The sequence below is a fragment of the Poecilia mexicana genome, unplaced genomic scaffold, assembly GCF_051168715.1.
Source record: "Poecilia mexicana isolate PSO_F unplaced genomic scaffold, ASM5116871v1 scaffold_4, whole genome shotgun sequence".
Taxonomy (NCBI): Eukaryota; Metazoa; Chordata; class Actinopteri; order Cyprinodontiformes; family Poeciliidae; genus Poecilia; species Poecilia mexicana.
In genome coordinates this window covers 5,668,281-5,691,514 of record NW_028263373.1, presented here as the reverse complement: position 1 = coordinate 5,691,514, position 23,234 = coordinate 5,668,281, and the positions used below count along the sequence as shown (strand labels likewise).

General features: G+C 36.4%; 1 protein-coding gene across 1 annotated transcript in view; it reads left to right on the top strand.

Moving 5' to 3' along the window:
* The window catches only part of LOC106926380 (glypican-5-like), a 57,685-nt gene that overhangs the window by 2,587 nt on the left and 31,864 nt on the right, over nucleotides 1-23,234 (top strand). Inside the window, exons 2-7 of the mRNA XM_015001257.2 lie at nucleotides 2,364-2,525; nucleotides 7,346-7,893; nucleotides 9,523-9,705; nucleotides 12,002-12,162; nucleotides 12,637-12,696; nucleotides 12,911-13,033. Of these exons, the coding sequence (XP_014856743.2) occupies nucleotides 2,364-2,525; nucleotides 7,346-7,893; nucleotides 9,523-9,705; nucleotides 12,002-12,162; nucleotides 12,637-12,696; nucleotides 12,911-13,033 (1,237 nt within the window). The remainder of the gene's footprint in view (nucleotides 1-2,363; nucleotides 2,526-7,345; nucleotides 7,894-9,522; nucleotides 9,706-12,001; nucleotides 12,163-12,636; nucleotides 12,697-12,910; nucleotides 13,034-23,234) is intronic.

Genomic DNA, 23,234 nt, shown 5'->3' with positions numbered 1-23,234 from the left:
CTATTACCAGAAAACACAGGAGCATCCTCCTTGTTATATAAAAACGGAAAATATATTACATTACTTTTATGTAGCATACAGTTTATAGTCCAAATTACAAGATAATGTACTTTATATTTTCTTCTCTCATTGCAAAGCGTTCTGTGAAAACGCAGCATCATCAAGGCATTTCCCTTTGCTAAATATGCTAACACTGCTTGACAGTCTGCTGTTATTGTCTGAAACATGTTTTTTATTATTAATCTGAACTTAATAGATGTCATTTAGCAAAGCTATGAAAGAGCAAATACATTTCTCTTTCTGAGCCAAACTCTTTTCATTTCAGATGCATTGAGAGGAGCTCTAGAGGGGAAAAGTTAGTATTTTTAGCAGAAGAAACCTTATTTTATGTGACCGTAGCAGGAAGAACAAGCGTTTTGACCAGATTGGGATGTTTTTGTGCTGTTTAAAAAGCGATACCAATTAGTTATTGGAGCTGGCTAGATAACTCAAACTCTGTGTTATAAAGTAAACTATGACATAAAAGTCAGCCATCTTTTCGTCGGCTATAAGTGGCTCATTTGCAGCCTCCTCGTTTTCGAAGAGCGATTGTGCTTATGTGACAGTTTGAGTCACTTAGATCTATTACAGCAGATGGAGCTGACAGCTCAATGGTTCAAAATTGCATTTTCAATGACTAGGTCTCTTATTTAGCCAGTTTTTACTGTTTTTTGTTCTTTTTTTTACTTAGAACACTTTTCTGAAGTTACATATCTTCACCAGTTTAGTGCATTTTACGTGTCAGTAGTCCTTTTGGAAGATTACATGAGACACAAACCAGTGAGAAATACATTTTAAACAGAAATGGTTGCTTCACATTAAAGCTGCAGTATGTAACTCTTTCAATCAGTGGCTGATTTGGGCGACATGGGCAACCACCCAGGGCAGCATCGTGTGGTGGGGCCCCTCTCTGCAAGGTTTTTACATTAAAAAGAATCTGTTTCACACAGTGGACGCTCATGGGTTAATTTGCCCTTTTGTATGTCTGACAGGCTGCCGGTAGAGGTGGGTCTGGTTTGCCCAGTGTATTGTCTCGAAGGCATGATGCCAGGTCAAACTGTGGAACAGATTGGTTTCCCCCAATTTGACTGCAAAGAAATAAGTGTAAAGGAGAAATATTTTCACAGATTTTATGTCTCATCTTACACAGTCAGGACAAAGTGACAGTTTAAAAAAATGTGTAAAAAATACTTTCTATAAAAGTTCTCATTCTCCAAATTACAAGCTGGAAATGCAACGTACTGGTACCAATAAGTAGCAACCCCCTCACTAATTCAGTCCATTGTGAGCAATAACAATAGCTTAATGTCTGGTGTCAGTGCATGCTGCAGTACACTGGGAAACATCTGAAGGTGGTTTAACTTAAAAATGAAAGTCCACCTGCTGCCTTGAAAATGCAATTTAAGTCAACAAGAAAACTGTATTGGTTTTAACTCAGAAATTAAACTTCATGAAGTTGATTTAACAACAATAGAGAAGTTTAAATATTGTTTTTTAAGTTCGTTAATCTTGAATTGTGAGTTTTAACTTAATGCTGCAATTTAAACCAAATAATTACTTTTACTCACATTATCAAGTTAAAATAACTACTTATTTTACTTTATTTAATTTCTTGTTTCAAATTACATGAGTCAAATTTCTGATCTGATAATGAGTTTTAATGAATTCTGCTCAAAAACATTTAGTGTGAACAGAACATTAAAATGAACATTTTCCTTAATAACACAAGAGTCAGGTCAATGTAACGCACTTCCATCTCAGGATACAAAGACATGCCGCTAAGCATTCTGGGAAATAGTTTGCACTCTTGTCTTTTTCAAACTCAATTTTAGGTTTGATAAAATTAATAAAAGGTTAATACAACTTACTACTGTAAGTCTATTTTTCACAAATCCAAGTTGACTTAGAGAATAGAAGATAGACAGCTAAATGTGGCTGGAATGTTTTACAGTGCAGCCGTCTGCTCCTCTGATGTCTCTTTCCCTCCTGATCTCAGTCAGCTGCCTGACAGCTTGGTTTGCAGCCATATATAAATGTCAGGCTGCTCAATGGGGACACATGCACAAAGACGCAACAGTCCATGCACACCGCAGGGATTGGCATGAGTGTGAGAAGTTTACCACTGCTCTTGTCATCCTGTCGGCTCCCGAAGGGATCACTATGCAATTAGTTTGGTGAAGCACTGAAGTGACTGACAAATCAACAAGAATTAGCCTTATAACTAATGCGGTGGTCAAAGTGCTAACAGTGTTCCTCTGTTTTTATTTTATGACTTCATGCTGGATTGAATCAGTACCTTATTTATCCATCATTTATCCTTTTAGGGGAGCCGCTGAGAGTGTGTGTGCATGCTGGGCCCAGCTGCTGCACGAGTAAAATGGAGGACAGCTACATGGCAGCTGTTCGTAGCGAGATGCAGCACAAGATGCGATCCTACAGCTTCGAACTCAAATACCTGATTGATGGACATGGAAAGGCCTTCCAAGGTAGGAGGGTGAAAGAGCAGGGAAGTGGCGTGGATGGTAAATAATTATTTGTGTCTCAAAAAAGTATTGAAAGTTTTCACGTTTTCTCAAATCAAGTGAAAACAACATGGAAATCAATGGAAAATGTCTTGTTCCACTGGCAGATTATACTTTTTTTTTTATCAATATTAAGAAAATACTGTCTTAAAACAAGCTACAAGCTGCTATATTTAGCTGAAAAGTGACTTGTAAGTTAATTTTATGTTATTTCAAGTGTACAAATGTATTTGTACTGGAAACTAAACCAAAAATACTTGGTAAGATTGTATGTTTTTACAGTGTACTTGCCATTATTTTGTAGAAAACAGATTTCAGTTTAACATTGCAGGGTTGTTTGTTTGTTTGTTTTGTTAGTTTTTGGTAAAAAAAAAAAAAAAAAGTAATAATAGTAATAACCTCCCCCCCCAATTTTATTGATCATGTTTGATTGGAAAAAGTAATAAAAAGCATAAAACATCCGACAGGTTGAACATGCACTTTTCTAGATAGATAGATAGATAGATAGATAGATAGATAGATAGATAGATAGATAGATAGATAGATAGATAGATAGATAGATAGATAGATAGATAGATAATACTTTATTGATCCCCAAATTTTGTTTTCCCAGCGTAACACACTATAAAAATTAAAAATAGGTAACTACATAATAAATAAAAAACTGATACAATAACAATTAGCCTTAAGGAGACACACATCTCACTCACTATATTGCTGTTCTTCTTCTCCTGAAATCATTTAAAAAAAAAAGGTCCAAGAAAGAAAAATAAAAATGCATTCATTCAATTAATTTGTCAAACTGATATAATTTCTGCTTCATGACCCTGAAACCAAAGTGGTCACAATAGCAGTTTCAAGAGCTGAGCCGTTCTGTGCAGAGCCCCGGCCCCCGCCTGTCATCCTCACTTTGTGTGTTCGTCATGAAATAGCCAGTTTGTGTCAGTTTATTTAGTGAGGCGCCTCGGTGGCTAGCCAAACAAACAACCGAAGTTCGATTGAGTCTTTGAGGCAGCGAACTCTCAGAGGGAGCAGCGGAAAACTTTGCTACAACACCCAGCTCCCTTTCTCCGTCCGTCTTTGATAATCGCGTTTTGTTCTCGACCAGTGAGATAGCGAGGGACGAAGAATGTTTACATTCAGTACGTATCCGCAGCAAAGTGTTGTTGCCGTGGGCAACAGCCGGTCTCTAACGGGCTGCTCTGAATAGGAGGAAGAATACTCTGCTTGTCCACTTGTCTCTCAACACCATTCACCACCGTGTGTGAGCAAAGCGTGTTTATGTGTGTGAAAAAAAGGAGAGGTTGTGAGAGTTTATGTGATTTTGTGCATAGATGTGTCAAGCTGTGTGGAGATTATTAGATTGGGCTTATTGATGGCATACATGACAAACATGTTTTGTTTTGTTTTGTTTTGGTTTTTGCCATCCCGCATCACATCCCGCCTCCTCCATCTGAATACACGCAGGCTCAGTTCCAGCTGCTATTTACGCCCAAAGGATGGCTTAGCCATCCATGGGTATAATTAATGCGAACACCCATACACAAAGAAGGACTAAACAAGACCAAAGGAGGCAGCACTGAACACAGAAAGTTTGGAGAAAATGTTTGAAACTTTTAGCAACAACAGAAATTAATGTAGTTTTTTTATGGCTACAGAAGGTTTGTCAGAGTAAAAAAGTATAATTCCTGTACATTTTAGAAACAGTAGACTTTTGAAGACAATGCTTTATTGGTAAACTCTGCAGCTGTCATACCCGCTGGACATTTAGTGCATTACTTTAGTTATTTTTTGATATTATCCGACATGAAAATCTGAAAAGTGTGGCATGCATATTTATATTGAGCCCTTTGCAGTCGATATTTTGAAGAAATCCTCTTTTATTCAGTAAAATATCTTAGATTGGATGAATTGCTTTGCCACAGATTGTTGATTTGATTGGGTTTGAACTTTAAATAGGCTATTATTACCCATAAATATGCTTAGATCTAGAAGTTTTGTTTCTTTCATGAGTTTCTCCTGATGTGAGGAATATGTGAAAACGTTCATTGAGTGTGATTAGTTTAGCAGTCACTCATATTTTTACAGCAAAAAAAAAGAATTAAATCTAAACATTCATATATTTTGCCTTACATCTATTTTAATGAAATAAACTAAATCAGCAGCACTGTAACGTTCCTCAACAGCTGAGTTGAGTCTGAGCAGATCTCCTCTCTTGAGAGAAGTGATTATAACCCACTGGAGAAACTGAGACATGCCCCACTTGTAGAGAGGCTTTCTTTATTTCTTGTGGGTCTCTTTGGTGTGTGCAAATATGCCTGCATGCTTGCGTGTGTTTCTCCTGGCACTCCAAGACCCTTGTGCCCAGCTGTCGTCCAATCAGAAAGAGTAAAAAGCTAATCACATGTCCCCATGGGGAAGACTTTGCAATGTAATTTGATGCCATATGTATTTGGGCTGCCATCGCCCGGGACTGGGTATGCGAAAACATAAAAGCTGGTCGCTCTCGCTTAGTCTGTTTCCCTTTAAAGAGCACCGCCACTGCTGGCCCAAGCATGCTCTTCAACAGCCAGCCATCTGAAGAAGCATTGCTATTGCATTCAGTAATTACTAACTAAGTTCGTACTTATCCAGTGAATTTCCTAACGAGTCCCTTGGACATTCATGCAATGGCAGCTGTGATTCTGAAACACAGAGTCATGAACACAGAGAGAGAGGATAACCTGGTGAAAGTCAGAGTTAAATAAGCGTCTCTTTTAGTGTTTGTGTGTTAGGATGTCTTCAGACTGAAATCATCTTTCAAATACACACATCGTCTGTCATCATGGACATGTAGCCTTTGGAAAGTGGCGGTTGCTCTTTTTATTGACATAGGAAACATGGTGAATCACGAGACGGCCTCTCATTATCACCTGACTAAAGATAACAGGGTAGTGAAAACGAGCTCAAGGATGAATTAAGTTTGGGCTATTCTTGCTCACATGCAAGAGAATGAAGTCAGTCCAAGGTCGGTTAGGACAGGGCCGTGTTTTTGAAAAATTGCTGTTCAAAAATTAATGTTTCTTTTTTTATTTTTTATTGAATGGAAGTATTTTACATCTCTGCACAACCTCTCTTTAAGCTTACTAGATCTTTACACAATTAAATGAGGGTATGACTCAAAGAGTCCAGTCCATTTTCCAAAGGGTTTGGTCCATGACTCATCTTTGTACTTTTTCTGTATTTATATTTGTTAGGAACTGTGTAAGTTCAATACGGAACTATTTTGTGTTACAGACGGGATTTGTATATTCCTAATTTCTTATGAAAAGTGATATTAAGGATGTTTTGTAACAATAGGGTTCGTTTGACTATAAAGTAATTAGTGCTAAAGGCAATTATCAACACGATTAGTCATTTAGATCAAAATGACCAAGTTGGGGCACCACCTGATTACCAGGAAATGATTGCGAAAATAGATTTCAGTGTCATAAGGTTTGGTATTAAATAACAGTAGATGCAGGATTAAGTTTAGCCCTGACTTTCTCAATCAGCAAGGCTCTGGTCACAAATATAGACAACTTCTGTCCAAAATATAAGAATTTATCAACAAAAATACTTTAATCAACAAACTCACTAAGCTAGTTATCTCAATAATCTATTAAAACTAGTAAAACTATCAAAAAGTAAAACAATAAATGGAACAAATAATAATAGAAACAACGACCAATAAAAGTATGTAATCTTGTCACAATAACCGGCTTAAAAGTCACGTTTGTCTGGATTAATTTGGAATGATGCCAAATTAGCATTCAGCTAAATAAGATTAGCTTGCACCAAAATATCTAAGAATAAAACACAAAATAACTCAAAGAACGCTATACCTGTTACTGCGGACATTTATGTTTAAAACCCAGAAGAATTTGGAAAGAATCTGAACTAATTCAGATGAATCTGAATCAAATGAGTTTCAGATCAGTCTATATCCATAATTATTGATTTTTTTTGGTTGTTTTAAATATCTGAAATCCTACCAAACTGGTAGCGTGACCTTTTCCTCTTTTATCGATACTTTTTACTTCATTCAGTTTTTTTTTTTTTCATTTTTAAGCAGCTATGAGGCGAGGTGATAAAGTCTTAAGTTAGTTTATGCTTAACTGAGTAGTTTAACACTAATCTGAATTATGCTTAGACACTTACTAGATTTAAGAGATCATATTTTGGCGAGAAGACTGTAAAAACAGAAAATCTTACCAAGTATTTTTAGTCTAGACTCTAGTTTCTAGTGCAAATATATGATTACTCTTGAAATAAGACAAAACAAACTTACAAGTATCTTTTTAGCAAACTATAAGAGCTGTTTTTTTAGGTAAATAATGACTTAACATTGATTAAAAATGCTAGTTTCATTGACTGATTATTTTACTAATGAAATAAATAAAATAATCTGCCAGTGGAGCTGGCAGATTATTTTATTATTTCTTAGCAGTATTATTTCTTAATACTGCTTTTTATAAGCAGTATTAAGAAATTATTGACCTAAAACAAACTCCTATATCTTGCTGAAAAATTACTTTTAGTTAGTTTTGTCTTATTTGATGTGTACTGAAATATTTGCACTTAGAAACTAGTCAAAATGCTTTGTCAGATTTTGTGTCTTTGCAGTGAAAGTTAGATTTCAGTCGGAAGGATAGGAGAAGGTTTGTTTAGTCTGTTACCATGGTAATATACTTTCTAAAATGTTGTCAGATGTAGCTAGAAGTAGCCAAGGTTCATTGTACCTGATCTTTTTGTCTGTCTTCCAGAAACCTTTGAGTCACTCGTGTCCTTCACATCGAACCTGACATGCAGTCTGTTTGACAGCGCCTACTCCGCTCTCGCATCAGACTGCCGGCTTCCTGTGTTCCAGCTGTTTTCCGACATCAGACGCCACCTTTCAGGAGACGCTAACTCCTCTCTGAACAACGCAGTGCGCCGATTTTACAACGACCTCTTCCCGCTGGTGTACCGCCGCCTGCTCAACCCTGGGATTGGTCGTCCATCAGCAACATCCCATTTATCCTTCTTATCCAATCACGACGACTGTCTGCGGATGACACAGCAGGATGTGAGCCCCTTCGGACCCCATCCTCGGCTGCTCGTCGGCAGCCTGTCTCGTGCTCTCGGACCCGGTCGGGCGCTGAGCCGGCTACTGAGGCTGGCAGGAGAAGTTGTGAATTCAACAGAGAAGGTGACCTTATCCAGGGAGTGTGGACGGGGATTAGTCAAGATGCAGTACTGTTCGCACTGTAGAGGTCTAACGCTGATACGGCCCTGCACTGGACTGTGCCACAATGTCATGAAAGGATGTCTGGTAGGTGTCCCAATGCTTTTGTGGAGGCTTCTTAGTTTGAAACACAGGAATATCTATATCTATCTATCTATCTATCTATCTATCTATCTATCTATCTATCTATCTATCTATCTATCTATCTATCTATCTATCTATCTATCTATCTATCTATCTATCTATCTATCTAGATAGATAGATAGATAGATAGATATAGATATATAGATATATATATATATATATATATTTTTTTTTACCATTTTCAGTTTCTTGTGGTTTCTTTAAAAGTTTCTTTAGATTGACATCACTTGTATATTGGTTTGTTTCCATGTTCCAATTTATTCTGTTTTAGGAGAAACACAGATTTAAACCTCTATTACAAATCCCCTTCAAAATCTGCTGGATTTCGCACTATAGCCACCACAGAAGAAGAAAAAAGGTTGTTCGGAAAGAAAAGAACGTCTGATATCTCTCAACATGGTTATTTGGTTATTTTAAAGAAAAAAAGGAACAAATACGGTAAACAGGATCTTGATGTTTCTATTTTACAGGTGGCTAACTGATTCAGTAATCATATGTTATGGTAAATAATTCATAAATATTGATTTAAAAGTGCTAGTGTCACTGGCAGATTCTTTCATTTATAACAAGACATTTTTCCATGTTATAAGTTAAATAATCTGCGAGTGGAACTACATTTTTTTTGCCAATTTCCAGAAATCATTGACCTAAAACAAGTTCCTATTTGTTGCTGAAAAGTTACTTTTAAGTCGGTTCTTATTTGATGTGTACTGAAAATGTTAATACTAGAGTCAAAAAAGTATACATGTACGCAATATGGCTGAAAAACATATGATAGTTTCATTTCAGTCGAAATAGGTCATTATTAATTGCTTCTTTTTGTTTTAAATATCTGAAATAATGCCAAACTGGTACTGTGACCTCTCCTCTTTTATCTGCAGTTTTCACTTCATTCTGTTATTTTATTTTTAAGGAGTTATGAGGCACAGCGGCAAAATCTTAAATTGCTGCTGGCAAGTTACTCAACAAGTTGTTGCTAGGTAACCACAAGTTACTCAACAAGTTGTTGCTAGGTAACCAAAGAGCAAGTTAGTTTATGCTTAGCTGGCCGTAGAGGTTGAGAGGCTAAAGCCTTTCCTCTGCCTACATTCCCCAGAATGCTGTGCGGTTTCGGCTCAGAGTTCTGTGAATATTCTATAAATTGAATATTGAGCATTCTATCAAACATATTATGTATTGATATTGATCACTAGATAATAGAAGCAGCATTCAGCTTCTATGCACTACAAATCTGGAACAAACTTCCAGAAAACTGCAAAACAGCTGAAACAGGGAGTTCTTTTAAATCTAGACTAAGAACCCAGCTGGTTAGAGTTGGTTTTGAAACTTAATCACGACACATTAATCAATAATCTGATGTGAAAAATGTAATGTTGTTAACTGTATGTTCTAATACTTTGTATTTTTGTAAAGCACTTTGAAATGCCTTGTTGCTGAAAGGTGCTATACAAATTAAATTTGATTGATTGATCACTTGTCTATTGCGATATATATAGTTGCCAAGTTATTTTGTTAATAACTAGTAGGTTTATTTTATTTTTTATGTCTGTCTTCTTGCTTCCCTAATTGCAGGTGGGTGTTTCTGAGCTTGGTGCCCCCTGGGGACGCTTGGTGGTATTGCTCCAAAGGTTAGCTGCTACTTTAGCAACCAGCAGCAACCACAACAGTATGGAGCTAGCTCTGCTGGCAGTTCGAAACCATGTGAATGATGCAATACTACACGCACAACTTCACGGTCCACGAATCACAGCTACAGTAAGAATACAGTTGGGTTTGAGTTTCTTTTTGCAATAAAAGGTTGGGAAAAAAAACAAAACAAAGCTGGGATTTTTTTCCACTGAAAATTATTTGGACATGTCATCATTCTCCTGTAAATATTTGAGATACTATATTTTAAATTTGAAATAACTCCAGCTTAAATTAACTTAATAATAGAGTCATTTGAATGTCGGACACAGACTGAGAACGACCGTGGGTTTCTTTCAGCCTGGCAGTTGGATCTGCTTGTACCTAGATGGGCTAAAAACAGCCTCATTCTTCAGGGATTCTGGGGTTCCCCTCAGTCTGCGTGTGTTCGCAGAAACGTGTGAGTGTGAATACAGATCTAGTGCCAGACAAAGACCGTCGTTGGCGGGACAACCGATACCCAGAATGCTGCTTGGTTCTGAGTGATGAGAAAGTTTCTGTGGCTAATCTGTGGACAAACAGACGGCACAAAAACAGAGGCAGGAGAGTGCACACACACACACACACACACACACACACACACACACACACACACACACACACACACACACACACACACACACACTGTTGGAGGAAAAGATAGAGTCACCATCCAACTATGAAAGACTCAGTAGAGTAGATTCCTGAGAAGTAAACAAACATACACAAGCATAAGCACACAGCTAATTGTGCCATAGAATGAAATGCCACTTCATTGAATATCCACTGTCATTTCTGGAGAAAGTGTGTGGGTTATATGCATTGTCCATTTGTTTTTGTTCATTAAAATTTTGATTACAATATTATACAAAAAGTAAGAATGAGTGTTTTCATAAAAGCCTTAATTAACCATAGTGCTTGTCACATAGGGAACATTAAATGCAAAAGGATTTATCATGCAAAACGTTCCTATTTTCCAAGTTGTGCTAAGAGAATCGTTTGGGAGCCGAAAGAGCCGGACCGGCTCTTATTTGGGAGCCGAGCCACAAGAAAAGAGTCTCTGAAAAGAGCCGAAATTCCCATTACTAGTATGCATCCGCTTTGAATTGCCAATATTCGGGACAAAATACCGTGGTGGTAAATAATTTCAAAACTTTTTCACCTTTAATGCGACCTAATTTAACTGAACATCGAACAACTCTGTGAGAAGGAAACATTTTAATCACAATAATAGTATAACAGCCACTAGCTGCGTTTCCATTCAACACATGCGCAAAATGAAATAACGAAAATAAATTTGCTTCATAGAAACACTGCAATTTAGAAAAAAAAATAGTTTTGGTCGTTTTGAAATTGGTTTATTTCGCAAAACTGCAAAGGAAACACTTTTTCAACAACACACTCACATGATCAACAACCGGATGTTGCCACTAGCGTAACCCACGAAGAAGAAAACGACAGGAAGTAATTGGAATATCGTTGCTCGGCTTAGATTTTTAATGATTTATCGCCTGAGTACACTTATTAACGTGTGATTTTAATTGGTAAATATAACCACCGTAACGTTCCATTTAAAAACATTTCACGCTATGAAATTGTATGTTTTTTAGACATTAGCGGAGTAATGGCAAAGTTTTGCGCACATTTGTAATGGAAACGCAGCTGCTGTTGCCTTGAAGATTCTGGATTTAAATATTAGCCAAATGGGGTTTAATTTTTTCCCTGTGGATAGCTGAAATAGCCGAGTACCCGTAAGTGTGCACACTTTTATGACTGAAATGCTAACATAATGCTAGATATTCACTTGATAATATCAGAAACAGCTCTGTTCGCTGGGTTTGTGCAAATAATCTGACTTCAATTTGGCTTTGGATTCAATAGACATTCAATAAATAAATATATAAAAAAGGAAATTTTTTTGTTTAATGTAAAAATGTATGTAATGCTTTTGAAAAGATGACAAGGTTTTTAATTAAACTAAAACAATTAGATTATTAATTCTCTTCAGATGACCACGATTTTCTTTTAGATTAATAGTAACTTTGGCTTATTCATTCCTAACATTTACACTTTTTTATGAAGCTAATTTTTGTTGCTTTGGGTTTTACAGTTATAGTTTCTTCTTATAGTATGTATCTTAAAAGAAAATTGGTGATAACTTTTATAAAACTGCACATGGAAAGTAGGCAAAGATTAAAAAAAATAGTCAAGTTAAACTTAATTTAACAGACAAAAATTATAATCTGAAAAAGCAGTAGCAAGTTGGTACATGCTACTTCTTATTTATTCATTTTTTTTAATTGAAAAGATTTTTAGAAACGGTATTGTTTTTTTCTTCTTGAAGATAGATCAGCTCTCCCCATGCAAACTGTCTGCTCCTCTGCAGGTGGAGAAGGTTTGTGGGCCGCAGGAACCTGGTTTCCTGCTGACGGATACGAAGTCATCCCAAATACACCCTGTAACCCGGGCAACGCTACTCACCTCGAAGGCGTCGGCGGTAATTCTGCCTGCTTCACCTCACCGCCATTTGCAGTCGCATCCCCAGAAGTGAGTTACGTCCAGCACCTCCCAAAAGTATTAAATACACTTTTAAGCTTCTTTAGACTACTTCCACACATTTTAATTAATTCTCTAGAGGTTTTATGTAATAATGTGTGATATTTCTACTAATAAAAATCTTTAAAGTGTGGCGTACATTCACATATTGCTGTCTGGTGTGTTCCTGTCTGGTATTTATGATGCTGTTTGTTTACCTTGACCAAAATGTGTCATTTCTGAAAAAGAAAAAAAAAACATCTTTGTGTTACATTCTCTGGCCAGCATAATTATGTTTTATAAGATAGATTATTTAGCATAAAATTCCATTAAAACACGATGAATTTCAGGGGAGTAACTTGGGAAAATGTCTAAGGGAACTTAATACTCTTTAAAGGCAATACTTTATTTCTGGTTAAAATTACAGATAGGTAAGAGGAAAGACATGAAATATTTTGTTCTGAATTGTGCCTTTCTTCGCTGCAGGTCATTCCCTCTTAAAGGTGCTAAAGGAGACAAAAGTCGAAGCCTGAAAAAACTATCAAGGTAAGGTGTTTATGTTTAGATAAGTGATCAAATTTGTAACTTTTAAAAGGTTTTTTTTAGTTAGCTATTTTAGCTGTTTTTGTTTTTAATCTAGTAGTTTAGTTCTTCTTTTGGTTAAATATTTTCAATCAAGTCGATAAACTGGATTAGATTTGTCAAACTGACCATCGTTGTCTGCATGATTTTGCACCAAAATGTGTAATTTTTATTTTAGGGAATTTGAGATCTCCATCCAGCGGTACCAGTGGTTTTTGTCTGAGCTGCCAGAAATGCTTTGTGAAAGTGAAATGGAGGTTGAGCAGCACACATGCTGGAGTGGTGAAGATGTTGTAGAAAGGTATGTTGGTTCTATTCTGTCTTTTGTTTTAAGCATCTATCACTATTTTTCTGACTGCATTCTCCTACATCTCACATATTTGTAAATAAATGTAAGGTAAGCACAGATTTAGCAACATTTTCAGATTTTTGCTTGAGTTAACAAAGATATTGACTAGTGATGCTTTTTGCAAAGTAAGTATCCACATGGTAACATGCATATATTAGACTCCTGCATGTCCAAAATTCATTATTCACGTATTTACCAATTTACACATTTTCCTGTTAGGTAATTCCAACATGTTTGTGGAAAATTCAATTATTCTTAGTATCTAAATGACAAAATTCCCATATAAAAGTCCATGAAATGACATATTTGTGCAAAAAAGATGACTCCTAATAGGTTGTTGGTTTCAAACCTGCTATGCAACAAATAAAGAAAAAATATTTTTATGTTGTCTGAAGTTTTGATTTTCAGATGCTGTTAATTTGTTTTTTTATCTGCTTATTTCTTTTATCCTCCATTTATCCTGTTTTTAATGGATCAAACATTTACTAAAAATGCTGCACATTTTAAAATTGAAATAAAAAAAATAACTTGGCAATAGTTTTGTAACAGCAGTTTCCTGTAGAAGAAAATAGCTGAAATTCTACCAAACAATGTTTTTTCTTTATCATTTACAATTAAGCCCAAATTAAATCTTACATCTAGAATTATATTCATTTTAAAAAGACTTTGGGTCTTGATACAAAATGAGACATGAATTTAGATTTTAATTAAGAAATGGTCTGTCAGAGATTATTCACACCCTTTTTAATAATCAATGGAAAAATATTGGTTGGTATTAGAGCGAATCAAACCGTTCTTAAACTGCTGGCTAGCTTTTAGCTGTTAGCGCTGGTATTTTGATGATTTACCTTCAGTGTTGAACTCCAAGTCTTTCATGCTGGAATGCCTCCTTGCCATCATCCTAATCCTTAGTTTTGTGGGATAGAAGGAAATTTACCAATATTCAATATTCAGTTCATTCTGAGTCTCAGGCTGTTCTTGAACAAACATTTAAGTGGAATGTTGGAGAGGAATGTTATCGTGCATTTTGCATGTATGACAAGTGTGCAGGACAGTGTGTTCTAAGCTGTATTTTGTGTGTGTGTGTGTGTGTGAGCGTGTGTGTGTATGACCATTTGTCCTGTTACCAGTTTAAGCTGCCAATGTAATCACCATGAGAAAGACTCTGAAAATGAACTCTCTAACCTTAACAACCCTTTTACCCCCTGTCACCCCCCACCTTGGCAACTTCTTGGAGCAACACACACTACACGCGCACACACACACACTACACACGTATCCCTGTCCTTTAAAGGGGAAGGTTATATAAAATCAAAGTTTTTGAGGTTTATATCATGTTATAATGTTTATCAAAAATATACTGGAGTGTTGCTCTGATTCTTTCATTCAATGTTTGAGAAATCCTTTAATCTCCCATGGCAGCCAGACAGCGTGCAAAATGCCTGGGTGGATGTAGCTCCGCCTTTAAGATGCAGCCCCGCCCCCACTCAGCTCCTTCAGACGAGCCAGCCACATTTAGCAAACACCTGGTGGAGCTGAAGCTCTGCTGAGCTCGTTGTTGGAGCTACTTCTCAGTGAAACGCTGGTAAAAATGTTGCTAACGGGTTAATACAGGAGCCATGTTGTGAAGACTTTCCTTCAGAAAGAGCAGGAGTTTTTAAAGAGACAGAGGCCCAATTTCAAATCAAAGTCAAATTTCTTTTAAGGCATGTTTGATATATCTTGCAATTTTATAACAACCGAGGCACAATGTGCCTGTTTTTGTCTCATGGTGGAATTTAATAATGAAATCTTAAGTAAATTATGAGGCACTAAACATGCTGGACTGCAAGACGACACAGTTGTTATCATTGTCACCTTTGAGCATGAGCTTCAAATCCTCTTTGCATGAGTTCTTGCCCAATGATGACTGAATATTGGTACCAATACTTCACAACCAAATGGGTCTGGAAAATGAACAGATGGAGCTAAACTAACTAACTACTTCCATTTCTTTCTGTAAATGAAGAGACACGTTTCTTAAGGCTTTATTGGAGAGAAAAAAATCCTTGTTTCCTTCACAATCCACCGACAGAAACGAAACGTCCCGTCGCTCTGAGCGTTTCTGATGTTTAGGAGGTTTAGCTTCAGTAATCGTCTGTCGTCGTGTTCTTTCTTGTTCCTCTCAACGGACTAGAAGAGATGTCGCTTTTGGCTGGAGTTGGACTGCAGCCAGTCTGAGCCTCTTTGACCTCTTTACATCTTCTTCTCCTTCGTCCATCCATCCACCCACTGATTCATTCATCCCACCATCCATTCATCTCTTCGTCCGTCTATTCAGGCCTCCATTCATCTCCACCGCCCTCTGACCCACTTCACTTACAAATGTCTGCGTTGGTGAGAGTATCTGTATGTGAGAAGAAACACTGGATGGCAGTAAATGATGAGAAAGTCTGAGACTGGATGATGGAGGAGAAGAGAAGACGTTGCCTTTTCTTCCAGACTACAGAGCTGCTGAGGCCTCTGCTGGATGTTCATTCATGATCATCAGATATTTTAGACACCATATAATTGGGAAAGCTAAGTACCTTGGCTTTAACTTTTTCCTACTGCAGAAAAAGTTAGAGCTGTTCGCTGAGTTTGGAGACTCTTGCTGAAGAGCAGGAAACCTGTTCACCTGCTCTGGATCGCAGCACGTTGGAGCAGCTCTGTACTTTGGTTGAGATTTTTATTTTTTTAGTTCTCAAAACTTCATTCCTGCCTTTCTGGGGAGAAAAAATATGTTTTTTTTGGACAACTGCTTATTCTTGTGTAGTTTGGACAGCGATATTTTTCACACTTTGCTGTTTTGTGGTGATGCGTAACCATAGCAACAGGGTGTTTTACAACAGGGAGCAGCTGATCAACATTGGAGAAGCTGTAATAATTCGTCATTTCCCTTTGGGATCTGTAAAATATTTTTGAATTTTCAGTGGAATGGCTGTGATTCCAGTTTGGTTGCTGATCTGGCGTTGCTTTCTCTTCGGTCTGCGACATTTATCCACCGTGTTGGCCGGGCTACACAGTGGTTTGTATGTCAGAAAAATAAAGTAAAAACTTCACAGTTCTTAAATTTAAAGTGTTCCAGTTGTGAGAGCAGAGAGGATAAAAGTTACTACCAAAATCTGGGCTTATAACTTTCAAAATGCAAAACTGAAACAAGAAACGGAGGAATTTTACTTGACTTGTTTGTTTTTCTCTTTGCAAATTCTTCTTTTAACATCAAAACAGCCGAAGGTTTGAGTCAGTTGAGTCGAAACCAAACTGATCAAAGAGACTCGACGCTTGAAAGGCTAATGGCATAAAAATGAACTTCTCTGAAGTGTTTCATACAGTCTCTGCACAGACGCCTTCAATACTCTCTTCATAAAATCTCCCTTTCACTTCAAAGCTTTGTAGCTTTAAGTCAATATTGCTTCAGGCTGGCTTTTCTACGTATCTGATTGTTTAGCATACATACTTTGATAAGCTGCTAAGTCAGGCTGCAGCAGATTTTCAGGTTTTTATGAACGTGCTGAAAATCTTTTACATAATTTCCTCACATTTAGATCCAATTTAAACATATTTTTTAGATAACAGAAAGAAAACTCTAGAGCAGGAGTGTCCAGAGTTGGTCCTGGAGGGCCCGCATCCTGCATGTTTTAGTTCTTTCCCTAGTGGTTGTAACAACCTCCTCATCAAGTCAGTGTTCTGCTTAGGCCTCTAATGAGCCATTATTTGATGCAGGTGTGTAAAACCAGGGAGAGAATAAAACATGCAGGATGCCGGGCCTCCAGGACCCACTTTGGACACCCCTGCTCTAGAAGCCCCGTTAGGGATTTTTATTTATTGATGGACTAATTTGTGGAGCTTTTTTTAATCTGAAAGGATGTCAAACATTTTAATGCAGATGGAAAGTTTCTTAACTCTCCTGAATTTAGTGTCTAACAGCTGGGTTTTTTTATGACGCTGCTGCAATAAACACTCGATCCTTGCAGTGGAAAATAAAAATACACAAAGCCAAGTCATGTAGAGTGAAATGAATCAGTAAAGAGTCTGTTTATATTTTGTATTTGAAATATTTATGCTGTAAATTTGTATTGAATTAAGCTTTTTCTAAGTACTGCATATTGGGGGAAACAGTATAAATTTCAGATGAACCCAAAAAACTGAACCTTAAAGGACCCTTTAAATGTTTTTCCATCCGATTACAGAGCATATCTATTCAGTATTAGTAGCACATTATTGGTTAAAACAATGATATCAATAGAGAAAGCTAGGAAAAAAATGTGTAATAGAGTTTCCATTACATAATAATTTTTAACATGTAAATAAACTAAAGTATTTAGGTCATCAAGAACCAAAATGTGGAGATTTTATGGAACATCTTGTGAATTATTCTTCAGGAATTACACACCCTAATTGAAATCTTATCTGAGTATTGCCACATAGGGAGACATAAATATAGTATTTGTATTATTATTTTTTTTTATTATTGAAAATTATTTATCCCCTAAAAGATAAGACGATGTAGACCTGATATCATTTTGCAGAAGTTAAATAATTCTCTGTTTTTCTTTAAAATGTAACATAAATAAATATTGAAGATGATTCATGTGCTTCTCAGTAATAATTGGTACAAACTGCTCTTTTGATTGCTAAAATCACATGTATATAGGTGCTTACCAGGGGCAGAACTTAAATTTAAACATTTGAAGTGAGACTTCTCTCATTTTCTATTGTGATAGCTTCTTGCTTCCAGTAGGGGGCAGTATCGCACCAGCATCCCAAACCGAGTTTGTCCTTTTCGCCTAAAGATCTGCCACACCCCAACTCTACATTTATCTTCATGAAAAGCAAGATTTCATCATATTTCAGGAATGTCTGCTTAAAGAGGAACATGTGCAAATGATCATAAAATTCAGTTCAGGGTTTGGAGATGAACTTAGAGAATATAAAATATGAAGCCAAGTCTCCAGGAACTATCCAAAACACAACCAGAAGCTCAGGTGCATGCTTCAGATGTTTGTAATGTTGTACATAAATAAAAAGGTTCATGGGTGCATGTGTGTGAAGTTAAATAGCAGAGATGCTGAAATGACAAAATTTCGCTCAGTCGTTATTTTCTCTTCTCTTCTGTAAATCCGTGTTTGTGTCAAACACTTTAAAACGCTCGGAGTGGATGAGACACCCGGAGGAGTCAGGGATGGATGTCTGTGTTCGTTGCCACCGGCAGCCTTGAAGAATCCGACGGCTGCGGCAGCGCGGCGTTGTCAGACGGGTGATTTATGTCCGCCGCTGTCCGGATCTTATTAAATGTCACTCATAGTCACATCTCGCTGTGGCACAGCCGCTGCAGTATTATCATTTGGTGTCAAACACCCAGTAGCCGTTCCATCTGTAATCTGCCCAAAAAGCCCATTTAAAGGCCTGACAGGTTCCTGTTCGCTCCAGGGAGCAGAAGAAAAGGCTTTTGATACGATTTATTCTCATATGAAGTTAAAATAAACATCTCCTCTTGCTGGATTTGTTTTCTTTAAAGCCTATTATTTAGCTTTAGCTTATCACTTGTGATAATGATACTCAGGAGTTGTTCATTTTTTTTAAACATCTACTTTCAAAAGAGTTTTTCCACTTGTCTACTCAGAGAGACAGCATGTGTTTCACAGTCTGGTACTTTGCTTTCTTTTGTCTCCAACCTTTTCTAGTTTCCTCATTATCCATAGTTTAAAAAATGTTTTTCTGTAAAAATATAAGAAAAAATACAACTGTTGGTTAGGAGTAAATTAAAACACCCCTACATTTGTAAATGCATAAGTTAGATAAAATCATTCAGGGCTATCAAACACAAAATATGAGCTTGTTCTCAGAGCAACGCTGCTAAAAAATCTAAATTTGTTGATTTTCCTTGGATTTCCAATAGGTACCGGCAGCGACGCTCTTTCCACTCAGGAATGGGAGAGAACGCGCGCTGATCATAGAAAATCCCCTAACTTCCCACCATCAAAAGTCCTTTTTAGAATATTTTTTTTCCAAAAGCAACACTACTGTGTTAAAGTTCATTGATTTTCCTTTCCAATGATACCAGTTTTATGTATGTTGAAGCAAATTAAACACTTTAAATTTCCCAGTAATTTTCATAATTTTTTCGAAAAGCCGCATTATTTATGCTAATTCGAACGCCCCTCCTGACACATAGTTCAAGAAAATCAGTTGGCGCGTCACGAACATATGACCAAATGAGTCAACAGTGATATCATATTAAACCTTAAACTATAGGCTTTCTCTACATACCCGGTTTGTCAAGGATTATTTTTTTAGTTTTTTTGTAAATCATAAAAGTATCAAAACTTCGTCAAATAGCGAACGAATTATAAAAAATAAACCAGACAAACCGGGTATCAAAATAAAGATTAATTTGTTAGCTTTAATATAATACAGGAATCACACTTGTAGAATCAATGTGCGTGACGCGCCGAGCATATCATCAACGAAAGGCACGTCGCCCCTCTAGCATAAAATAATGGAGCCGCCTTCTGTGGACGCTGCTGACTGTTCGGATCACTGCTCTATTCCGGACGTACTAAATCCATACTTGGGTAAGTTAGACACACCTTCTTACATCAGATATCTTTAAAGTAATGTAAAGATAATAGTTAGCGTTATTTTGATATGTGATTGCAGCTATTTAATCCGGTGTGGGAAGGCGGTTTCTGCCGATCTGGTCGGGCTTTCTCTAACTTCGCCGTCCTGTTAGCAAGCTGCTTGTTTTTAGCTGGGTTTCTATATAGCTTACGCTTAAAATACAAAACGGAGTGGTAGGAGATGGAGCTTATATGTGTGAATTTAGATACCTGGTCAATAAAATAAATAATATTGATTGTATATTCTCAGAGAAATGGGTTCGGTCTTGGAGCGGATTTTTTTTTTTTTTTCATTAGTGTGCCGCTTACGCTACAACCAGCGGTTAAGAAACAAAAATATCAATGCTCATTATACATGCTAGTTATTAAAGATACGTTGTTACTTCATTTCTCATATCGGACTCTTTTTATAGACTATTTAATTTTACTTGTCTGGTGACATCGCAGCACAAACGTGCGAGGTTTCACAGACGAGAGTCTGTGAAATCGATCGATTTCCCAATGTCTGTGTACAGAAAAACATCCGACATGACAGTTCATGGATGAAAAAATAAACAAATGAACATGGTGTTTTTTCATGTTTATTAGTTTTATTTTGTGTTTTTTTTAACAATAAGATGTGTTCATTTTTATAATCAAAATCAACGTGAGCAATAAAGAAAATCAGGGTATCTAATTTCAGTAGAAGCTCAAATGTAAAGCTTAAAAAAATTTAATATTGAGAATATTCATTGCTGCTTTCTTGTTTTTCAGTGAATGATGACTACTACTAGTTAACTCTAGACCATTTTTATGAAAAATGGCACCTTCTTTGGCACTTTTTCAGATGGTCGCTAATAGTGAATTTTCCATTAAAAAAAGGAAAAATCTATATTTTCTGTGCCAGCTTTATTAAGAAAACTACTGAAGATAGCCCTAAGTAAATGTCTTTATCTGATGCAGCAGCCTAATTGACATCTAGGAAGGAAGTTTCTATGAAACGCATAAAACAACAAACATTTTGGAGCAAGTCAAAAATTGTCTAAAATACGAATTTTTTAAAAAACGCCTCAAAATCCATCTTTCCTACCTGGAATATTAAGGAAACTATTGAAGGTAGCCAAAAATGGATGTCTTTATAATGTTCAGCAACCTAATTTACTTGTACTAAAGAAGTTTCATTGAAATCCAATGAAAGATACAAATTTGAGGAGTGGTCAAAAAATACTCAATTTTGTCTATTTTTGAAATTTTGTTCCGTCGGTCAAATTAGCTTAGGAAGCATTTTTGCAGCCAAATAATTTTTTGTTTGACTGTCCCAGACCCCTACAAAAAATTGGGCTTGTTAAAATCACATAGCAGCCTGGGAAAAATGGCTTTTGGGCCTTAGTTTCAATATATATTTTTTAATATCATATCCCAAACATGCCATCTCTGCTGTCAGGGTAAATATTGAAATTTCTGTTATTTTAAAAATTCAATTTTTTAAAGAACCTTCATTTTTAAAGTAAGCTAATTATACTGCACATTTTCATGTTTTAGAATATAATTTATATCTATTTAAAGAATGTAATTACAAATAAGTGTTAAATTGATTTATTTTTTGAGTAATCGACTTTCAAAAACCACATCTTTTTCTACTCCAAGGTGCGTTTGTGGGAAGGTACACCTAACCCCCAAAATCTCAAAAACCGTTAGAGATAATGGGCTGAAATTTTTTCTGCTCTTTTCTGGTAATACACTTAGTAGAAAAATGCATTTAGAGTACCAAAAATCTAAAGAAAAAAAATTGGCTGCCGGTACCTATTTCCAAGAATCTGCAGGGACTGATTGATATAATTTGGCAGTAAACAGATAAAACCTGCATTGATTTGATTGATAGCATGATATTTAAGCACACTTAGTGTTTAGTCTAGAACCTAGAGGGCCACATGAAAAGCTATGGCGGGCCAGATTTGGCCCACGGGCCTCGAGTTTGACACACGTGCCATAGGTGAAGCTTCAGAAATAGCAAAAGTTTTTTAAAGAGACGGAAGCCCAATTTCAAGGCGTTTATTTGCAAAGTCAAATGTCTTTTAAGTCTTATTTGATATATCTTGGATTTTTATAACAACTGGAGTTAACATACATAACACCGCCCCTTTAGTATACCGTTGGTCAGAGTTTAAAAGGTTCATAGTGACTATTAAATTATTTGTTGTATTTGAGATAACTAAAATGAAATAACACACACAGAAAAACTCCTTCATACTTGATGTCTTTAAAAGCATTTACTCTCATTCAGCCAATGTGTGTTGATGTAACTCGCTCATATCTGCTGAAAAGTCTGAGAAATTAGGGATGTGGGTCGAACCCACTGAGCCTCACCCCTCATTAGCCTTTCACTGTCAATGCTCAAGGCCCTCTGCTTCATTAATCATTGATTTTGCAATAACATATCGCGTAGTCATAGCAAAATAAATGCATTGCTGTGTTGCAATTTCCATAATCTCTTATCTGACAAAAACTTGGGATTGATAATCAATACAGCGTAAATCATCATCTGTAGCGTTCATATTTATAAACTGGATGTGGATCAGCTTAGCTTAAAATATTAATGTTATACAGTTTAATTTTCTTGCATAGACGTGAACCCGATGCAGTGTCGGTATCTTACTGCTCTGATGGTTTTGCATTTGATCTGCAGCTGTTTCCTAAAGATCTACAACATTAAAGAAAACGACATCGTTAATCGCATTAGAATGATATATTACACTCATTTCCATTTGCTGCGTTTGCCTCGGTGTTAAAAAGGTCACCGAATTAGAAACTCCTTCTTGTTTCTCTCTGGGAAATTAACATTTAAATGTAAAATGGAAACCTTACTACATGATGTAAAAAAAGAAAAGGAAACGGTTATTTTTCTGCACCGCTGCACTTTTTGCACCGACTTGTAAAAATAAGTGATGCTGAAGTTGTTTTCCTCTCACTACCTGATTACAAGGATCTAATTTGTAGACTTTCTGCTGCCTCCACCTTCGGGCCTTTGGGCTCCATTAACCACTGAGCTCTGAGAGTCATTAGAGGAGAAAATTAAAATACTCACCGTTGCGTTTTTCACAATTAAGCCGGCTGGTTGCCTTGTTATGGAACATAATAACCCTTTGATGTTTGTCTGCTGACAAATGTCTTGCTGAAAAACTGCAGTCTTCTGCTCTACATCAAAAAGCTGCTTCATTACGTCTGCATTTATGAAACCAAATTCAAAGCAGCTTCAGAAAAAATAAAAAAGGTTTGTGTCTTTCTGTAGTTTCAAAGTCATACACTTTAAAACATCTGAAGGTGGTTTAACTTGAAAATAAAAGTCCACTTGATGCCTTAAAAATGCAATTTAAGTCAACAAGAAAACTGCTTTGGTTTTAACTCAGAAATTAAAGTTCATGAAGTTGATTTAACAACAAGAGAGAAGTTGTCCAAACGATGTTTTTTAAGTTTATTAATCTTGAATTGTGAGTTTTATTATTTTCAACTCACAATATTAAGTTAAAATAACA